At 43.3% G+C, this 16,379-nt stretch overlaps 1 protein-coding gene across 1 annotated transcript in view; it reads left to right on the top strand.

Moving 5' to 3' along the window:
* Positions 1 to 16,379, top strand: part of LOC145350197 (extended synaptotagmin-3-like) — a 98,877-nt gene that overhangs the window by 71,773 nt on the left and 10,725 nt on the right. The window contains exons 14-17 of the mRNA XM_080199259.1: positions 7,913 to 7,981; positions 9,452 to 9,526; positions 12,095 to 12,181; positions 14,548 to 14,697. Coding sequence (XP_080055385.1) covers positions 7,913 to 7,981; positions 9,452 to 9,526; positions 12,095 to 12,181; positions 14,548 to 14,697 — 381 coding nt within the window. The remainder of the gene's footprint in view (positions 1 to 7,912; positions 7,982 to 9,451; positions 9,527 to 12,094; positions 12,182 to 14,547; positions 14,698 to 16,379) is intronic.

Raw genomic sequence — 16,379 nt, 5'->3', positions numbered from 1 at the left:
AGAATTGTTGAACATTGGCTGTATTGGGGGAAAAAACTGTTACTTTCAGTATGTAAGAGAAGTACTTCAATAATAAACTAAGTTATGTATGTCAAGACTGAAAAAGATGCAAATTTTCTATCGTTCCAAGTTAAAGAGTATGCCGGGGAGAATATATGATTTGGTTAAAAAGGATCCAGAATGAGCTTACGGATGAGAAAGGTCATTCAGCCCATCTTAATTCATTCATCCAGAAGAACCTACACACCCTCCTCTCTGTTGCTACCCCTAGGCCTGAATTTTACACCTCCACCCCAACCGATGAATGGGTTTCCACGCCCCCCCCCCCCACCCACCCCCGGATCCTGTCTGTCCTGAACCGGATGCGATTTTGTCTCCCTGGACTTGGTCTTAGGCAGAGTGCTGCACTACCTCTTACAGCCACTGCAGTGCAGTCCATTGTCCTGCTAAACTGCAGGGCATCTCTTCATGCTGACCATATCCAGCACACCACACCACACTGTTGTCAAACCCCAGGACCCTTATTTCATTATTCCCAACTACCATACTGCTACTAGATGGACTGGAAAGATGTCGGTCAATCTCTAAGATGGGACTTCCTTCCAAGTGAGAATGGAGGTCCTGCCTGTTGCTAATCAACATTCATTAGAGCGTAAATGGCAATGGGCCTGTTCAAAGTAACTCTCTTGAAAATTCAGGCCCAAATTATTTCTTAAATTATTCTGGTGCTTTCACCTCCACCTGTTATGTTCGTTTTCGCAAGATTCTTCCGTCCTTGATACAAAGGCAAATGCCAACCACCGTCCAATCCAAAAGTTCTTTATTCTTCTTACATATGTAAGCTGGCAAGCCTTTGCTACCCAACTTCCACTCAGTGCTGGGAGTCAGGTAGCAGAGGTGTGTCGTACAATGGGACGGTCCCCCTTTATGTAGCTTTAACGATCCTTATGATTGCATGCGGTCTGATACAATATAGCTAATCACAAGACACCCTTTGTTCTAGTCAGGTTAACCATATCTAAGGTCGTAAAATCATTATGTTGAAAGAGAGAACTGTTAAAGGGGAAATTCATTAATCACAGATGTCTAAAGCTTGTCATTTTGAAATCAACTCAAAAGTTCTTAGTTGCACGCGATGTTAACTCCTTAATATCTCATTCCCTCCTTTTATCATTTTATGATAACTTTGACCTTTAGAGAGGAGTTTGTGCTCTGTTATTAGCCAGGCATCGACACATTGTAGCAAGAACAGTAATAAGCAAACCACCAAAATAATGATTCCCAAATGCATTAATGTTCCTCCCCAGTCCCCAAAGAGGCTACCGAAGGGCCACCAACCAGGGGGATTGTAGTCCTTAAAGTTCAGCCCCTCGGTTCTAATTTTATTTGTCATCTTTTTAATATGCTCAGCTAAATCAGTGATATTGTTGGAGGAATCTGGAATGTATGTACAGCATTCAGAGAGTATTAGGGCGCAAGTGCCTCCGGTAGCTGCCAACAAGTAATCTAAAGCCATTCGATTTTGGAGTGCCACTTTCCATATAGCAGCTGAAACTTTGGAGGTGGTGGTGCTCACATCCTCTAATCCATCCGCGGTATCATTTAGCTATTTTCTCAAGAGCTGATTCCATATTGATGGAGGTGCAGGGAGTCATAATGCTGGACTTAGGGGACCACATACACTAGATAGTAAGATCCTGACCAGTTCCAGGGAAGCCAAGGATAGGCGCTATCTCCACAGACAAAGTAGGTGCCATTGTACGCTCCCATGTCATTTAATAGATCTGGGTTGAGTTGGAATGGAGCCCCCACAGTAGTCCAAAATGATTTGGCTGTACAGCAATGGACTTTAGGCCTTAGCTTTACCATACTCCTACTGGGACTGATGACATTAAACTGCTGAATGCAGTCGTACGGCCAATGGATTTGGCTCCGTTTCTTATCAGGCAGATGGATCCCCTTTGTTCACAATGAAGTGGTGTGGAGAGTCTGATCTATTATAGTTGGGCTGGTAATGTTTCTTAAAAATTGATAGATTGCACCCCCCCCCTCCCCCAACTTCTTCATTGTATAGACATCACTGCTGATGTCAATTAGCCAATTTCCTCCCGTGGTCTGGGCCTCTTTTCTTATTCCACCCTTAGTCCTGTTTTGATACAAAATCCATTCTATCATTTCCTTGGTTTTGAGAGGAATAGGGAACAGGGGGTCCCCTCTTTGGCCTGTGATGATATGTGTGAGCAGACCCAACACCTGCTTACATTAAACTTCACATCATACTCATAAGACGTACAAAAAGATGTTAAAATGAAATTGTCCATTTGTCAGTCCGTCTTTCAGGCTTCCTTTCCGTTGATCCAGTTGTCCTGGTGCCAGGAAAATAGCCGAAAGACGGAAGAAGGTGAAGATAAATTTCATGATTTATTAGTGGATGTTGGTGTCCACCGTTTACAGTTACTCAGATGTATCCAGCGAGGTTGTCCTTGAACCCTGTTTGCAGTTGGAGTCTGAAGGAGAACTTGGAACGGTCCTTTTCACCGTGGCCCAAGCCCAGTTCTTTATTAGCATGAGGTCTACTATCTGTGGTCCAGGGAAGTAGTCCTGTGGGTCAGAATCTTGATCCGGTATCCATGGAGTTGATCCAAAGGCGCACCGTACCTGTGAATGAAGAAACTTTAAAGACGATGTTAGCTGTTGGAAGTACTTCTACATTTCATCTCCCGTAATGTGTAGATCTATCTGGGTGGGCGGGCTTGTATTTGTCCTGCTTAGTTTACTGTAGATTATCTCTGCAGCCGATAGTCCAGTGGTAGAGTGGGGTGTCATTCTCATGTGGTAGAGAGCTAAGGGTAAGACTTTTAACCAATTCAGACCGGCTTTTATATGTTAGCTTGAATGGCTTAGCTTTAAAGGGCCCCATTAGCTCTTTGCACTATCCCTGATGCCTGGGAGTGGTAGGCACAGTGGAACTGCTGCTGAACGTGTAATATGTCACATAGTTCCATAATGGGGCTGCGGAGATAACCTATGGTAAACTAAGCAGGACGCCCTGGAATGCAAACGCTAAGATCAAGTATAGTATCGACATGCTGCACTTGGTTGAAGTCACTAGGTTACATTTGAGCTTCTTTTGAAGCAATTTTTTAAAGCAGCATCTCGGCCTTTTGGCTAAGATGCAAATGAGATCAAGCCTTGGAGGAGGAACTACACCTACTCCAATCAGCTTGGATCATGTAGATCAAGCCCAAGGCAGGAGGTGAGAGCCCTGTCTTGTCAGCTTGGATCGGGAATGTCCCAACTTGTTGGGATTCTGAATTGGATTTGATTTAATTGGATTGGAATAAAGTTTAAAAAAAAAGTCACATAGTTCCTTATTAATTTTCCCTACAAAATGGGGGCTATTATCCAAGCTAGTGGATGCCTTGGTGGTTATTTTCCAGACGTCGCTGGATTCCGGGGAAGTGCCGGATGATTGGAAAACGGCTAATGTTACGCCGTTGTTTAAGAAGGGTGCCAGGCAAAAGGCGGGGAATTATAGGCCGGTTAGTTTAACGTCTGTGGTAGGTAAAATGTTAGAATCTGTCAATAAGGAGGAAATTGTGAGGCATCTTGAAGGGAATTGCTTGATAGAGCAGACGCAGCACGGTTTCATTAAAGGGAAGTCGTGTCTGACAAATTTACTGGAGTTCTATGAGGATGTGTCTAGGGCGGTGGATAGAGGAGAGCCGGTGGATGTGGTCTTTCTAGATTTTCAGAAGGCGTTTGACAAAGTACCTCACAAGAGGTTATTGCAGAAGGTTGAGGGACATGGAGTTGGGGGTAGGGTGTTAGCGTGGATAGAGGATTGGTTGTCAAATAGGAGGCAGAGAGTGGGGGTCAACGGGTGCTATTCGGATTGGCGGATGGTGACTAGTGGAGTGCCCCAGGGGTCAGTGCTGGGGCCTCAGCTTTTTACCATTTATATAGATGATCTGGAGGAGGGAACCGAGTGTAGGGTGTCGAAATTTGCTGATGACACCAAGATTGGGGGAACGGCAAATTGTGCGGAGGGTGTGGAGAGTCTGCAGAAGGATCTAGATAGGCTGGGCGAATGGGCCAGGAAATGGCAAATGGAATTTAATGTTGGCAAGTGTGAGGTGGTCCACTTTGGTAGGAAGGACTATTACTTACGGGGCGAAAAACTGCAGCAGGCGACGGTGCAGAGGGACCTCGGGGTCCTTGTGCATGAGTCGCAAAATCCCAGCTTGCAGGTGCAGCAGGTGGTCAGGAAGGCAAATGGGATGCTGGCCTTCATAGCGAGGGGGATTGAATATAAAAGTAGGGAGGTCTTGCTGCAGCTGTATAGGGCATTGGTGAGGCCACAGCTGGAGTACTGTGTGCAGCTTTGGGCGCCGCACCTGCGCAAAGATATTTTGGCCTTGGAGGGAGTGCAGAGGAGGTTTACTAGGTTGATACCGGAGTTGAGGGGGTTGAGCTATGAGGAGAGGCTGAATAAACTGGGCTTGTATTCTTTAGAGTTTAGAAGAATGAGGGGAGATCTCATTGAGACGTGTAAGATGATGAATGGGATGGATAGGATAGAGGTGGAGAGACTCTTCCCGCTCAAAAAAGACAGTAGGACTAGGGGGCACAGCCTCAAGATAAAAGGGGGGCGGTTTAGAACGGATTTGAGGAGGAACTTCTTCACTCAAAGGGTGGTGAATCTCTGGAATTCTCTGCCCGTTGAAGTGGTGGAGGCTGCCTCACTAAATATTTTTAAGAAGCGGGTAGATGGGTTTTTGATAAGAGAGGGGATTAAGGGTTATGGGGAGAGGGCAGGAAAGTGGAACTGAGCAGCGACAGATCAGCCATGATCTTATTGAATGGCGGGACAGGCTCGAAGGGCTAGATGGCCTACTCCTGCTCCTATTTCTTATGTTCTTATGTTCTTAATCTGTTGGGGTACCACAAATCTCAGTATTATTTCTGTCAATAATAATTTTACTACTGTCGAGGCCTTGTCATTTGTAGTTGGGAAAGACTCTATCCATCTACTAAACACATCAACAATTACAAGACAATACTTATAACACTGTACACGCGGTAATTCGATAAAATCCAACTGAATACAATCAAATGGGCCACCCGGCAAGGGTGTTTGCCCTGGTGAGCACCTTATTCCTTGGCCAATGTTATTTTGTTGGCATGTTAAACATGATGCTATGCGAGATTGAGCCAGTCAGGGGTGCCACCAGGTACAAAGCAATATTCCACTCATTCCCTCCTTCCCAAGGTGGGCGTCAGAGTGTAGATAATCGATGAATAAAGGCATTAATGCATCTGGTATACAAACTTGGCCAGCTGGAGTGATCCAGGGGCCTTTTGATGAAACATCCATGTGTCTTCCAAAGATTGTGTTCAGAACCAGGAGCGTCCCCCTGTAAGCGCTGAATAGTGACTATATCTAGCATGCCCGGTGTGCTCAAAGAAGGCGAGTGTTTTATCGCCTGCTTATTCATGGAGGGCGCTATGTTAGTTTGGGTTGTTGCAGCCTTTTTGATGGCATAGTCAGCCCTGGCATTACCCCTGGTCACTGCCGAATCATCGGCAGCTTGGGCGGTACATTTAATAATGGTCAGTAGTTTAGGGAGGAGGATGGCTTGGAGAAGATTGCGAACATAAGGAGAATTTTGGATGGGAGACCCTGAAGAGGTAAGGAAATGTCTTTGGGCCCATAATTTGCCGAAATCATGAGTGATCCTGAAAGTATAACAGGAGTCGATAAATGTTTGCGGATTTGTTTGCAGCGAGGATGCAGGCGTGGGTGAGGGCAAAGAGGTCAGCCTTTTGTGCGGAGACCGAAGGGTGGAATGCGGCCACCTCCAGGGTGGTAGTATCGTTTACAACTGAGTAGCCAGAAATGGGTCTCCCAGAAGGAGAGAGGGAGGAACTGCCGTCAACATACAGGGTAAGGTCTGGAGAGGGTAAGGGAGAGTCAGTAAGGTCTGGACGAGGCGAGGTCAAAAAGTGGTTCCAAAGTAAGCAATTTTGAGGGGGTTGCGGGAGGTCATCGGTGGGGGGGGAGCAGCCAAGAAAGTGGCTGGATTAACGGTGAAGCAGAAGATGATCTTAGTACTTTGAGACAACAATAGCATGCCAGATATGTCGGGAGGTACCTCTGGTTTTTATCTTTCCTTTGTTCGGCCTGCCACTCTAGCTCTTTTTCTTGGTCTCATCTCTCCCTTTCCAACCTCTCTTGTTCCACTCTCTCTGTTTTGTCTTTCTCATATTTCTCACATTCCCACTTCAACATTTCCCAAGTTTTGGGTTTCCCTCCATCATCACACTTACTGATCCCTCTCCGATCTGCATTATGCTCCCAGCTGGCCAGCTTTGATTTTTCGGTTACTTCCTTTCAATCAGCACAAGTAGTCACATCTCCAACTTGACCTAATTCCCACTCTTTTCTTTTTCTGAAAACAATTTAATAAATAAAGGACAAACAGGCTTTAACATTTCCTACTCTCAATCTAAAACAACAACAACCCCTACATTCGACAAGCAACCAGACCACACAAACACTGAAATACAAAAACTACTCATTATTAGCTCAATCTTAGATTTTCTCTAATCAATTTTCCATCTTGCCAATTAATTTATAATACTTCCCTAGTAATTTTCACCCATTACTACATCAGAGGACTGGAACCTCAAATTCTACCAACCTAGGGACTCGAACCCCAGCCACCAGGGGACTCAAATCTCCTCGATTTAATATACCAAAACTTTGGGGACTCGAACCCTCCACTTTCTTACTGAATAAACCTGAGGACTCTGACCACCAGGCCACTTGGGAGACTCTAACCACCCGGTGTCTTAACAAATAACCCTGGAGACTATAACCACCAGGATAACTGGGGGACTCGAACCTTCCGGTGTAAGATTAGTCAGTGTTCAGGGGAGTAAGCTGTCTCTGGGTTCCATCAATATAGGGCCTCGGGGGACGTGGGGTTGACTGGGTATTAGTTCAGTGAGTGAGACCAAGGTTAATCGTACCTTTGTAGGCCCGTCCATCTCGCGTTACCGACACCTGGATGATTGCTTATTCAGTCCACTTCGGAGGACGTCTTGTATATGCTGGAACCCTGCTCTGCAGCGCCAATTGTTACGTTTGTTTTCGTGAGACTCTTCCGTCCTTGATACAAAGGCAAACACCAACAACGGTCCAATACAAAAGTTCTTTATTCTTCTTACATATGTAAGCTGGCAAGCCTTTACTACCCAACTTCCACCCAGTGTTGGGAGTCAGGTAGCAAAGGCATGCCGAACAATGGGACGGTCCCCCTTTATGTAGCTTTTACAATCCTTACGATCACATGCAGTCTGATACAATGTAGCTAATCACAAGACACCCTTTGTTCTAGTCAGGTTAACCATATCTAAAGTTAATATTGTTATGTTGAAAGAAAGAGAACTGTTAAAGGGTAAATTCATTAATCACAGATATCTTATGCATGTCATTTTGAAATGAACCCAAAAGTTCTTAGTTGCATGCGATGTTAACCCCTTAATATCTCACACCCAGAAATCTGAGTGTTACTCAATCTCTGCATAAGGAAGAATAATCTGATATTAACCCAGAGGTTACGATAAACAAGTCTTAACCTATTCCCCTTGGTCCTACCTCCAATATTTAAAGTAGATTTAATATTTTCTATATGATTTACTATCATAAAGTCAGCTTTCTTACCCGGCTGAAAAACTCAAGTTTCTCCAGTTTCCCTCCTACTTCAAATCCCTGGCAGTTGGGATCTGACTTTGTCATTTTGTATACTTGGTAAATTGTTGTTCAGTTTCAGAGTGAATTTGTAAAATATAGTGTAATTGGAAACTTGTATTACTGTGTAACTAAAGTAATTTATTTCCCTTCAAGAGAAACCAGTTTGAATATAGCAACAATGAGTACAGTATGAAGAAAAAGAACAAACCAAACTACATTAAGGTAATTTTATGTGATTATATTAAATCATAATCAAATCCAAAGCATTGTTTAATTGGGGGATCTATTAAAAACATACAAATTAGGGCTGCCAGATTTGGGACACACCCCGTCCATCCTCAATGCTTTCAAATCATTGACATTTCCCCCTCCATATCTAAAAGACTCCAAGTATACCAATGAGCTGTACTTCATTGTTCTGTCAAACCCCACTTTCTCTCTTCCATTGTCCTGTTAAACTTCAGAGCATCTCTTCATGCTGACAATGACCAGCATACCACAACCACACTGTTGTCAAACCCCAGAACCCCTATTCCATTATTCCCAATTACCAATCTGCTACTAAAACCTCGGGCTATCCCTCTGGGACTCTGAAGAAGAGTCATATGGACTCAAAACACAACTCTGTTTCTCTGTCTCTCTCTATGGATGCTGGCACATCTGCTGAGTCTTTCCAGCATTCTCCATTTTTATTTGCTTTAATTTTAGTTCTCTTTGTATTTGGCTCCAGTGAGGAGGTGGCTCACCGCAGGCAATCTATCAATGACTGCAGAAAGCTAAGTGAGTGCATTGACTATGCCAATAACTTGCCTCCATTCAGCTAATAAAATGAATTCTGGCCTCAGATGGGGTCACCCACCTTTGTTCCACACCCACGAGCAGCATTTCAAGCTCTTCAGCTTCAAAGGGACAAAGTTCATGTTTCTCCACTATGCCGCTATTAACAATTAGTCCTGCTTTCAAACACCACGTTAATGGTGAGCTACTGCCTCTGTGAATTCCTGCTGCTGAGTGAACTTGTCACAGGCCAACCTCCCCTGCATATGTTAGAAACTTGTTTTAAATTGGGGGAAAAGGACTTCTGCTGGAAATTAATCCTCAGCTCACACAACCTTCCCTCTTATAATAACTCCAGGAGTCAGCTGTAAAGGAACAGTGCTTTATTGTCTAAAATAAAGCAAAGCAGAATCACAAACCTGTGATAAACACAAACAGGCCCCACTCAGGGGCTTGCTTTATACAGGGCTCAGTACATGAGCTCCACCTGGTAAGGTAATTAGCAATCCCCAGGGAGCTGATATTCTACAAGTCCTAGAGTGAGGTCAATCAATGATTCCCCATGCAAGTTCTAGGGGTTATCACAGCTCACATTGCCAGTTTAGATGGGCCAGATTAATATTATTTTTATTGGCCTTTAATAATCAGCTTTATCAATTTTTTCTTTAAAGCGGAGGAATGTGTATTATCTACAAATGGACAAAAAAGACTTGGTGCTTTTGTAAAGCAAAAACTTAGTTTATAACATTAACGTTTAAAGGGAGTAAAATTAAAAACTATCATCAAAATATTCTAATCCTAATAAGCTGGGTAATAGCAGTTAATCATTGGTGGTCTTTACTGTAATTAAATGTTGAAGACATGTGGATACAAATGTGCGAATAATGAAGGATTAGACTGTTTTTACATTCACAGTCAACAAAGAGGGGCAACATGGAACCGAGCTGCTCTGTTCAGCTTGTCGTAGGAAACAACATACAAGAAAGCAAGGTATGAGTTGTCCACACTCAAAGCTGTATATTTATGTATAACTGCACTGTAGGATAATGCAAACTGCATGTTCTAAACTTCTCGATACATTTTTTTAAAATTCCATCCTTGGAAGTTGCAAAGCCATTGCTTAGAGTTGACCGCCTAGACCTAAATGCATTCCTTGCTTTCTCCTGAATCCAAATTCAAAATCCAATTCATAATCTCTATAAAACGAACAAACAGGATCCAGGCTGACAAGATAAGGCATTGCACCCCATCTCAGGCTTGATTTGATGCTCAAACTTGGCCAAGAGGCTGAGAAGTGATTTTATTTTTAAAACTACGACTGACAGCACCCAACTATTAGGCTTCTAACTGGGGAATTGAACCCCAATCTCCCGTGCAACAGGCAGAGATACTAACCACTATTCCAACAAGAAATTCCAAGCCTACTGCATCTGGTATTCCCCAGTAGTCTCCCATCCAAGTACTAACCAGGCCTGAGTCTGCTTAGCTTAGCATCAGTATGCTGCCCAAAATCAGAGTCAGAATTTCCATTCTATCCAAGAAAATTAGAGATAAGAGACCTTAAACAGAAATAGTTTAAGCCTCAGTCAGATGCTGCTAGTGAGCTGTTGGCAGCAGATGATTGCAATTGCTTGGTTGTAAATGGACAGAAAATTAGACCGTTTGCACAATGAGTCAGGTAGAAAACTGAACCAGAGTGGGAGAAGAAAGAGATTGATAGTAGGATAGACCAGCAGAAGGATTTTATAGGATCAGCATTCCTCCTGGTCTTCCTGACCCCACAACATGGGCCCTGTTTCATCATTTTGATTCGAAGTGCTGGGCTGACTTGAATCTGGGAGTGTTTCAGATCTGACCTTTTAGGCCTGTTCTGAGGCACTCCCATACGCAATCTGCCTGCAAAAATATCAGCAATTCTGAATCGCGCTGCACAAGCCTGTGGGAGGGGCTTAACGCACCCAAAACCCTGTAGCTCCAAATGGCACTTTCAACTGCACGTGTGCAGAAAAAAAAGATAGAATGCTGCTCCCCTGCCACATCCTTCCCGGGCAGATAATGCCTCTTCCACACCCCACCCCTACAACATTACTGACACTCATCCCCCCACTTTCCCACCATCCAGACCAATTTGCAGGCCTGTTTCCGCTCCCCCCCCCAAACTGATCTCAGGCAGAGTGGCAGCAGACCCCATTCCCACCCCCTGCCACTGATCTCAGACAGAGTGGCAGCAGACCCCATTCCCACCCCCCGCCACTGATCTCAGACAGAGTGGCAGTGGACCCCATGCCGACCCCACCCTCATCTCAAGAACAGTGGCAGCGAACCCATCTTGTCCCCTGCCCCTGCCCCCACCCCCAACTGATCTAAAGCAGAGAGCCGTTGGATGCTCGGCACTTACCTCCTTAATAATTCTCACTGATGGAGTGCCCGATTCGGACTTGTATCGAGCATGTCTGTTTTGCAGCGATTCCGGATTGGTGAACGCAGTAGTAAAGGGGAAGCGCTGGTAAAGTTGGGCTTGCAGCCCATTGAGTCAATTTAAATACATTTAAATGGCCAAAGCGCCCATTTCGGGTTAGATTGCGATCATTTTCGGCCCTTGATAAAGGGGGAACTGGCATGGAGGCGAGCGCAGTTCATGCTACTCACCTCACACCAACCTTACCATGTTTTCGGGGACAGTGCAATGGTAAAATCGGGCCGTATATCTCTTGTGGCTGTACTTTAAGCAGTCACCAGCTGATCCCATTGCATCTACTGCTTATAGATCTCATTACTGTGTAAGATGTGTCAACCAATGCAGGGAATCAGTATGCATGTTGAAGCATCCTTCTGGAAAGTGGCAAACCTTGATGTACACAGGACCTACACTGCTCCTGATGTTTGACTGCCAGCTGTTCAGGAAGTCTTTTATAGAGAGTCTGTGCTATCAAAGATCAGTTGCTTTGGGGCTACATATGAATTTAAAGTCTTTGGGGAAGAAATTTGCCTGTGTTATATAGTGCTAGGCAGACTTGTGTCGATTCCCTGGGGACAGGAGGTGCTGTTGACTGCTGCCTGCACAGCCCACGTGGCTTTCTGCACTGACATAATTGAAGAACGCGCAAATAGTGATCCACAGCATTGCCTGCCCCAGTGAATCGAGTTAAGTCTGGAAGCAGTGCCTCATTGCCTCATAAACTAATTACTGTAGTCCTAGGAGTCATGTTGTCCTAGGAGGTACCTTGATTATCACTGCTTTCAGCAAGTTATCATAATTAGGGAAATAAAAAAACTGCAAATGCAAGTGTACAAAGCCAGGATATGTAAAAGTCATGCTTTGCGGATGTACAGAAAATGCGCTGTAATAACAAATATTTTAGGCATACATCAAACTATTAAATCCTTAATTAAAGATTTCACTATTTGACTATTCATTGTCAAGAAGGAAATGCTTTCTTTGGAAAGGAATTGCTGACACCAGTGAGCGTTTTAATTAAATAGATCAGTTGAATAATTTGAGGAAGTTGTTAGCACTGTGAAGGAATGTTTTTCTAACAAAGAATTTTGGATTCACAGATTTGCTACAATACCAGCTCACCAATCTGGGAGCAAGCATTTGTATTCTTCATCAGAAATGTTCATTCTGAACAACTAAGCATCGAGGTAAAGTACTGTTATATTTAAAGTTGCTTTTAATATTTAAAGTTTATTTATTAGTGTCACAAGTAGACTTACATTAACACTACAATGAAGTTACTGTTGAAATCCCCTAGTCACCACACTCCGGTGCCTGTTCAGGTACACAGAGGGAGAATTTAACATGGCTAATGCACCTAATCTTTCAGGCTGTGAGAGGAAACCGGAGCACCCGGAGGAAACCCATGCAGGCAAGGAGGAAAACGTGCAGAAGCCACACAGACAGTGACCCAAACCGGGAATCAAACCCAGGTCCCTGATGCTGTGAGGAAGCAGTGCTAACCACTGTGCCACTGTGGGGTACAATATAACAGTGACAGTACTGTATTTAATAAAATCAAGCTTATTTTTACTATTCTAATATATGAAGTTGTTTAGGTTTTGAAACTGCTTTAAGAAAGCTTCAACATGTATAAGTGTAGCAATTGGTCCGCTCTACTTGGATTACTGAAGCCCCAGTATTGTCAGCAGGAAGCTTGCACACATTCCTGGTCTAAAGTGTGCCACCTGGAGCCAGGGAGAGCATTCATTAACTCTGGTTTTCCTGTTCTAAGCCCCTTATTCCTTCCCCATTTTAACTTTCCCCCTCACATCTTTTGGGTGCCCAGAATTGGGAACCTAGTCAGAGTGGAATCAAACTGTTCCATATAGGTTTAGCAAAACTTCATGGTTTTTGTACTCTGTGCCTCTATAAAGCCTATTGAAAGCTTAGTTTTCAATATGATACACATTACAACCACGATTTTATCTGACAATTACACACAACTTGGTCATTCACATCATGCAACCAGCTCTGCTTCTTTGAACCTAATCCTATGTAATATCCAGACAGCAACAGCCAAAAGACTTGAACCTCACAGCAATGCAAACAATATTCCGAAGTAAGCATGAGAATACATTGAACTATCCACAACATATTCTTCGGCGCATGATTCCTGATCTGACTTCCAAGTTTTAAAATGGCAAAACATTCCAGTAAATCATCATCAACCAATGACCTGTAATAAGGTGCTATTCCTATCCACACAAATAGATTTTGATGATAGAAAAAATCTATTTTGCATTGAGTGATTTTTTTTTTTCATTTTAAATTGAAACTAGCCACACTTACGAATACCCAGCATGAAGCAAGGTATTGCAGATGCTGGAGATCTGAAATATAAAAATGTGGAAAATATTCAGCAGACTGGGCAGTATTTATGCAAAGAGAAACAGAATCAATTCCTCAGGTCCATGAATTGTAGTGACAAAGGGTCCCTCACAGAGGGACCTCTGTTTCTCCCTACACAGATACCACCAGATATACAAAGCATTTACAACACTTTCTGTTTCTGTTGGCTTCTTGCCAGCCACCCAAAAAGCAACCAGACTTCTTGTGAGCATCTTTTTCCTGTTCAGCAAGGAACCCAGCATTTGTAATCCGTTGATATTAGCTTGCAACCTTACCGGCTTTAGAATGTGTTTCTGTGGATAAAGTTTATGAATCACCTTGCTTCATTAATCATAGTTCCAAGGATGTGCATCTTCGATCAGTGTTTATGCATTCAAATAAATTTCCAGCTTAAATATTTCCAGGTTTAGTCAAGCTTGATAATATAAAGGACTGGCGAAAAAGATTATTTATGCCATTTGCCTTTGAGCGGACAATAATAAATTTCCTACTGGAACTTCAATAAGTTTGGTCCCTAGCCTCAAAGTTAGTCAGCTAGATCCAGCTGCCTATCTTGTAATGATGCTTCATGATTAATGTAGGACAGACTGTTCCAGAATAGCACTTGAATTGTTAAGTTTCTTACAAAGAACAAAGAAAATTACAGCACAGGAACAGGCCCTTCATCCTTCGAAGCCTGCACCAACCATGTTGCCCATCTGAACTAAAACCCCCTATCCTTCCGCAAACCATATCCCTCTATTCCCATCCTATTCATGTTTTTGTCCAGACTGCACTTCAGAGTCGCTATACAGCCCAAAACTGCATTGCAATCAGTGAAAGTCCATGATTTAGTCTCTTCAAGAACAGCATTGACTAACAATTGCCCAGTTTGCACAATTGCCTTTGATCACATGCTGCTTCCCACCATTTAGGAAATTAACAACCCAATTAATAATCTCTTCTCTCCACGATGCCTTTTGAAATGGAATTATTTGCATTAAGTATGAACATTTGTGGGTAATTCATATAATTTAAAATTACTTTTTGGAATTAGGGGATGTTTGTCTAATATTTTTAGTATGTGCATATCCATTGAGGATTTATATTGGAAGTGATTTACTAAGTGTTCAATTTCATTCAGTAACATGTGCAAACTATTATCGCAATTTGTTTTGAGCAGATCAAAGACAAAGACCGGGAGTGTGCCCTTGGGATTTTAACTGTTCCTTTCTACCATTTGTTGAAAGCATCTGATATGACCCTTGACCAAAGGTTTCCACTTGAACATTCAGGCCCCAACAGCCTCATAAAATTAAAGCTGGTTCTTCGGGTAGGTTAAACATACCAGAGAAATGATTCTCATTTTGAGACATTCTGCCTTCTTAGACGTATGCTTTTGTGACATTGACCTGAAGGCTTAATGGGACTTTATTATCTTCCAGTAACAGCTAAATCCAATGCCATCAAATGTTTAGAATAGTATTTGAAGCTTTAGAAACCAAGGCCAGAATTCAACCATCCTGCCTGCCACAGCAATTGCAGCAGTCGGGACACAGACCACGCAAAGGTCCATTGATCTCATGTGGGATTTTTTGGCTTTGGAGCAAGCTCAGCTGGAAAATCCCACCTCATTGTCAAAATGAATTTAGACTTATCCATCTTAAATATACTTGATGTAAGATATGTTGCATTAAACACTGTAGAACTTCTGCAAAGTGATATAATTTCTCAATTAAAGATCCATATTGTTAACTTCCTAATTAGCAACATCTCTATTTAAATATGTATTCATTTCTGTCTGAGCTATTTCTTTTGAATATATATATTTTAAATTGTATTAAAAAAGAATGTAATATGAGCACAGTCAGCCCCCATGCATGTGCTTACCAGTCAGATGTTCTACCCTCGTTAATTTGGAATGGCAGCAAAACTTTGGTCAGTTTTATGCTATGGAATTGGATTTAGATCTTCCAAATAAATTTTATCTGTGACACTTACCCATCAAAACATGGAGACTTTGAACCCAATATTATAGCCAGATTTGAACTCAAATCGCTAATGTGAAATGATGAACAACATCAACAGTGAAGAATCTACTTGGTTCCAAAATCTGCACAGTTGACAAATTGTGCAGAATTGCTTTAAGATTTGTGATAAGAACATAAGAAATAGGAGCAGGAGTAGGCCATCTAGCCCTTCGAGCCTGCCCCGCCATTCAATAAGATCATGGCTGATCTGTCGTGGCTCAGTTCCACTTTCCCGCCCTCTCCCCATAACCCTTAATCCCCTCTCTTATCAAGAACCCATCAACCCGCTTCTTAAAAATATTTAGCGAGGCAGCCTCCACCACTTCAACGGGCAGAGAATTCCAGAGATTCACCACCCTTTGAGTGAAGAAGTTCCTCCTCAACTCCGTTCTAAACCGCCTCCCCTTTATCTTGAGGCTGTGCCCCCTAGTCCTACTGTCTTTTTTGAGCGGGAAGAGTCTCTCCACCTCTATCCTATCCATCCCATTCATCATCTTATACGTCTCAATGAGATCTCCCCTCATTCTTCTAAACTCTAACGAGTACAAGCCTAGTTTATTCAGCCTCTCCTCATAGCTCAATCCCCTCAACTCCGGTATCAGCCTAGTAAACCTCCTCTGCACTCCCTCCAGGGCCAAAATATCCTTGCGCAGGTGCGGCGCCCAAAACTGCACACAGTACTCCAGCTGCGGCCTCACCAATGCCCTATACAGCTGCAGCAAGACCTCCCTACTTTTATATTCAATCCCCCTCGCTATGAAGGCCAGCATCCCATTCGCCTTCCTGACCACCTGCTGCACCTGCAAGCTGGGTTTTTGCGACTCATGCACAAGGACCCCGAGGTCCCTCTGCACCGTCGCCTGCTGCAGTTTTTCGCCACGTAAGTAATAGTCCTTCCTACCATTCTTCCTACCAAAGTGGACCACCTCACACTTGCCAACATTAAATTCCATTTGCCATTTCCTGGCCCATTCGCCCAGCCTAT

The sequence above is a fragment of the Carcharhinus amblyrhynchos genome, chromosome 11 (assembly GCF_965287045.1).
Source record: "Carcharhinus amblyrhynchos chromosome 11, sCarAmb.v2.hapA, whole genome shotgun sequence".
NCBI lineage: Eukaryota > Metazoa > Chordata > Chondrichthyes > Carcharhiniformes > Carcharhinidae > Carcharhinus > Carcharhinus amblyrhynchos.
Note: the sequence above shows the minus strand (reverse complement) of the source record. Positions and strands in the feature narration are given on the sequence as shown.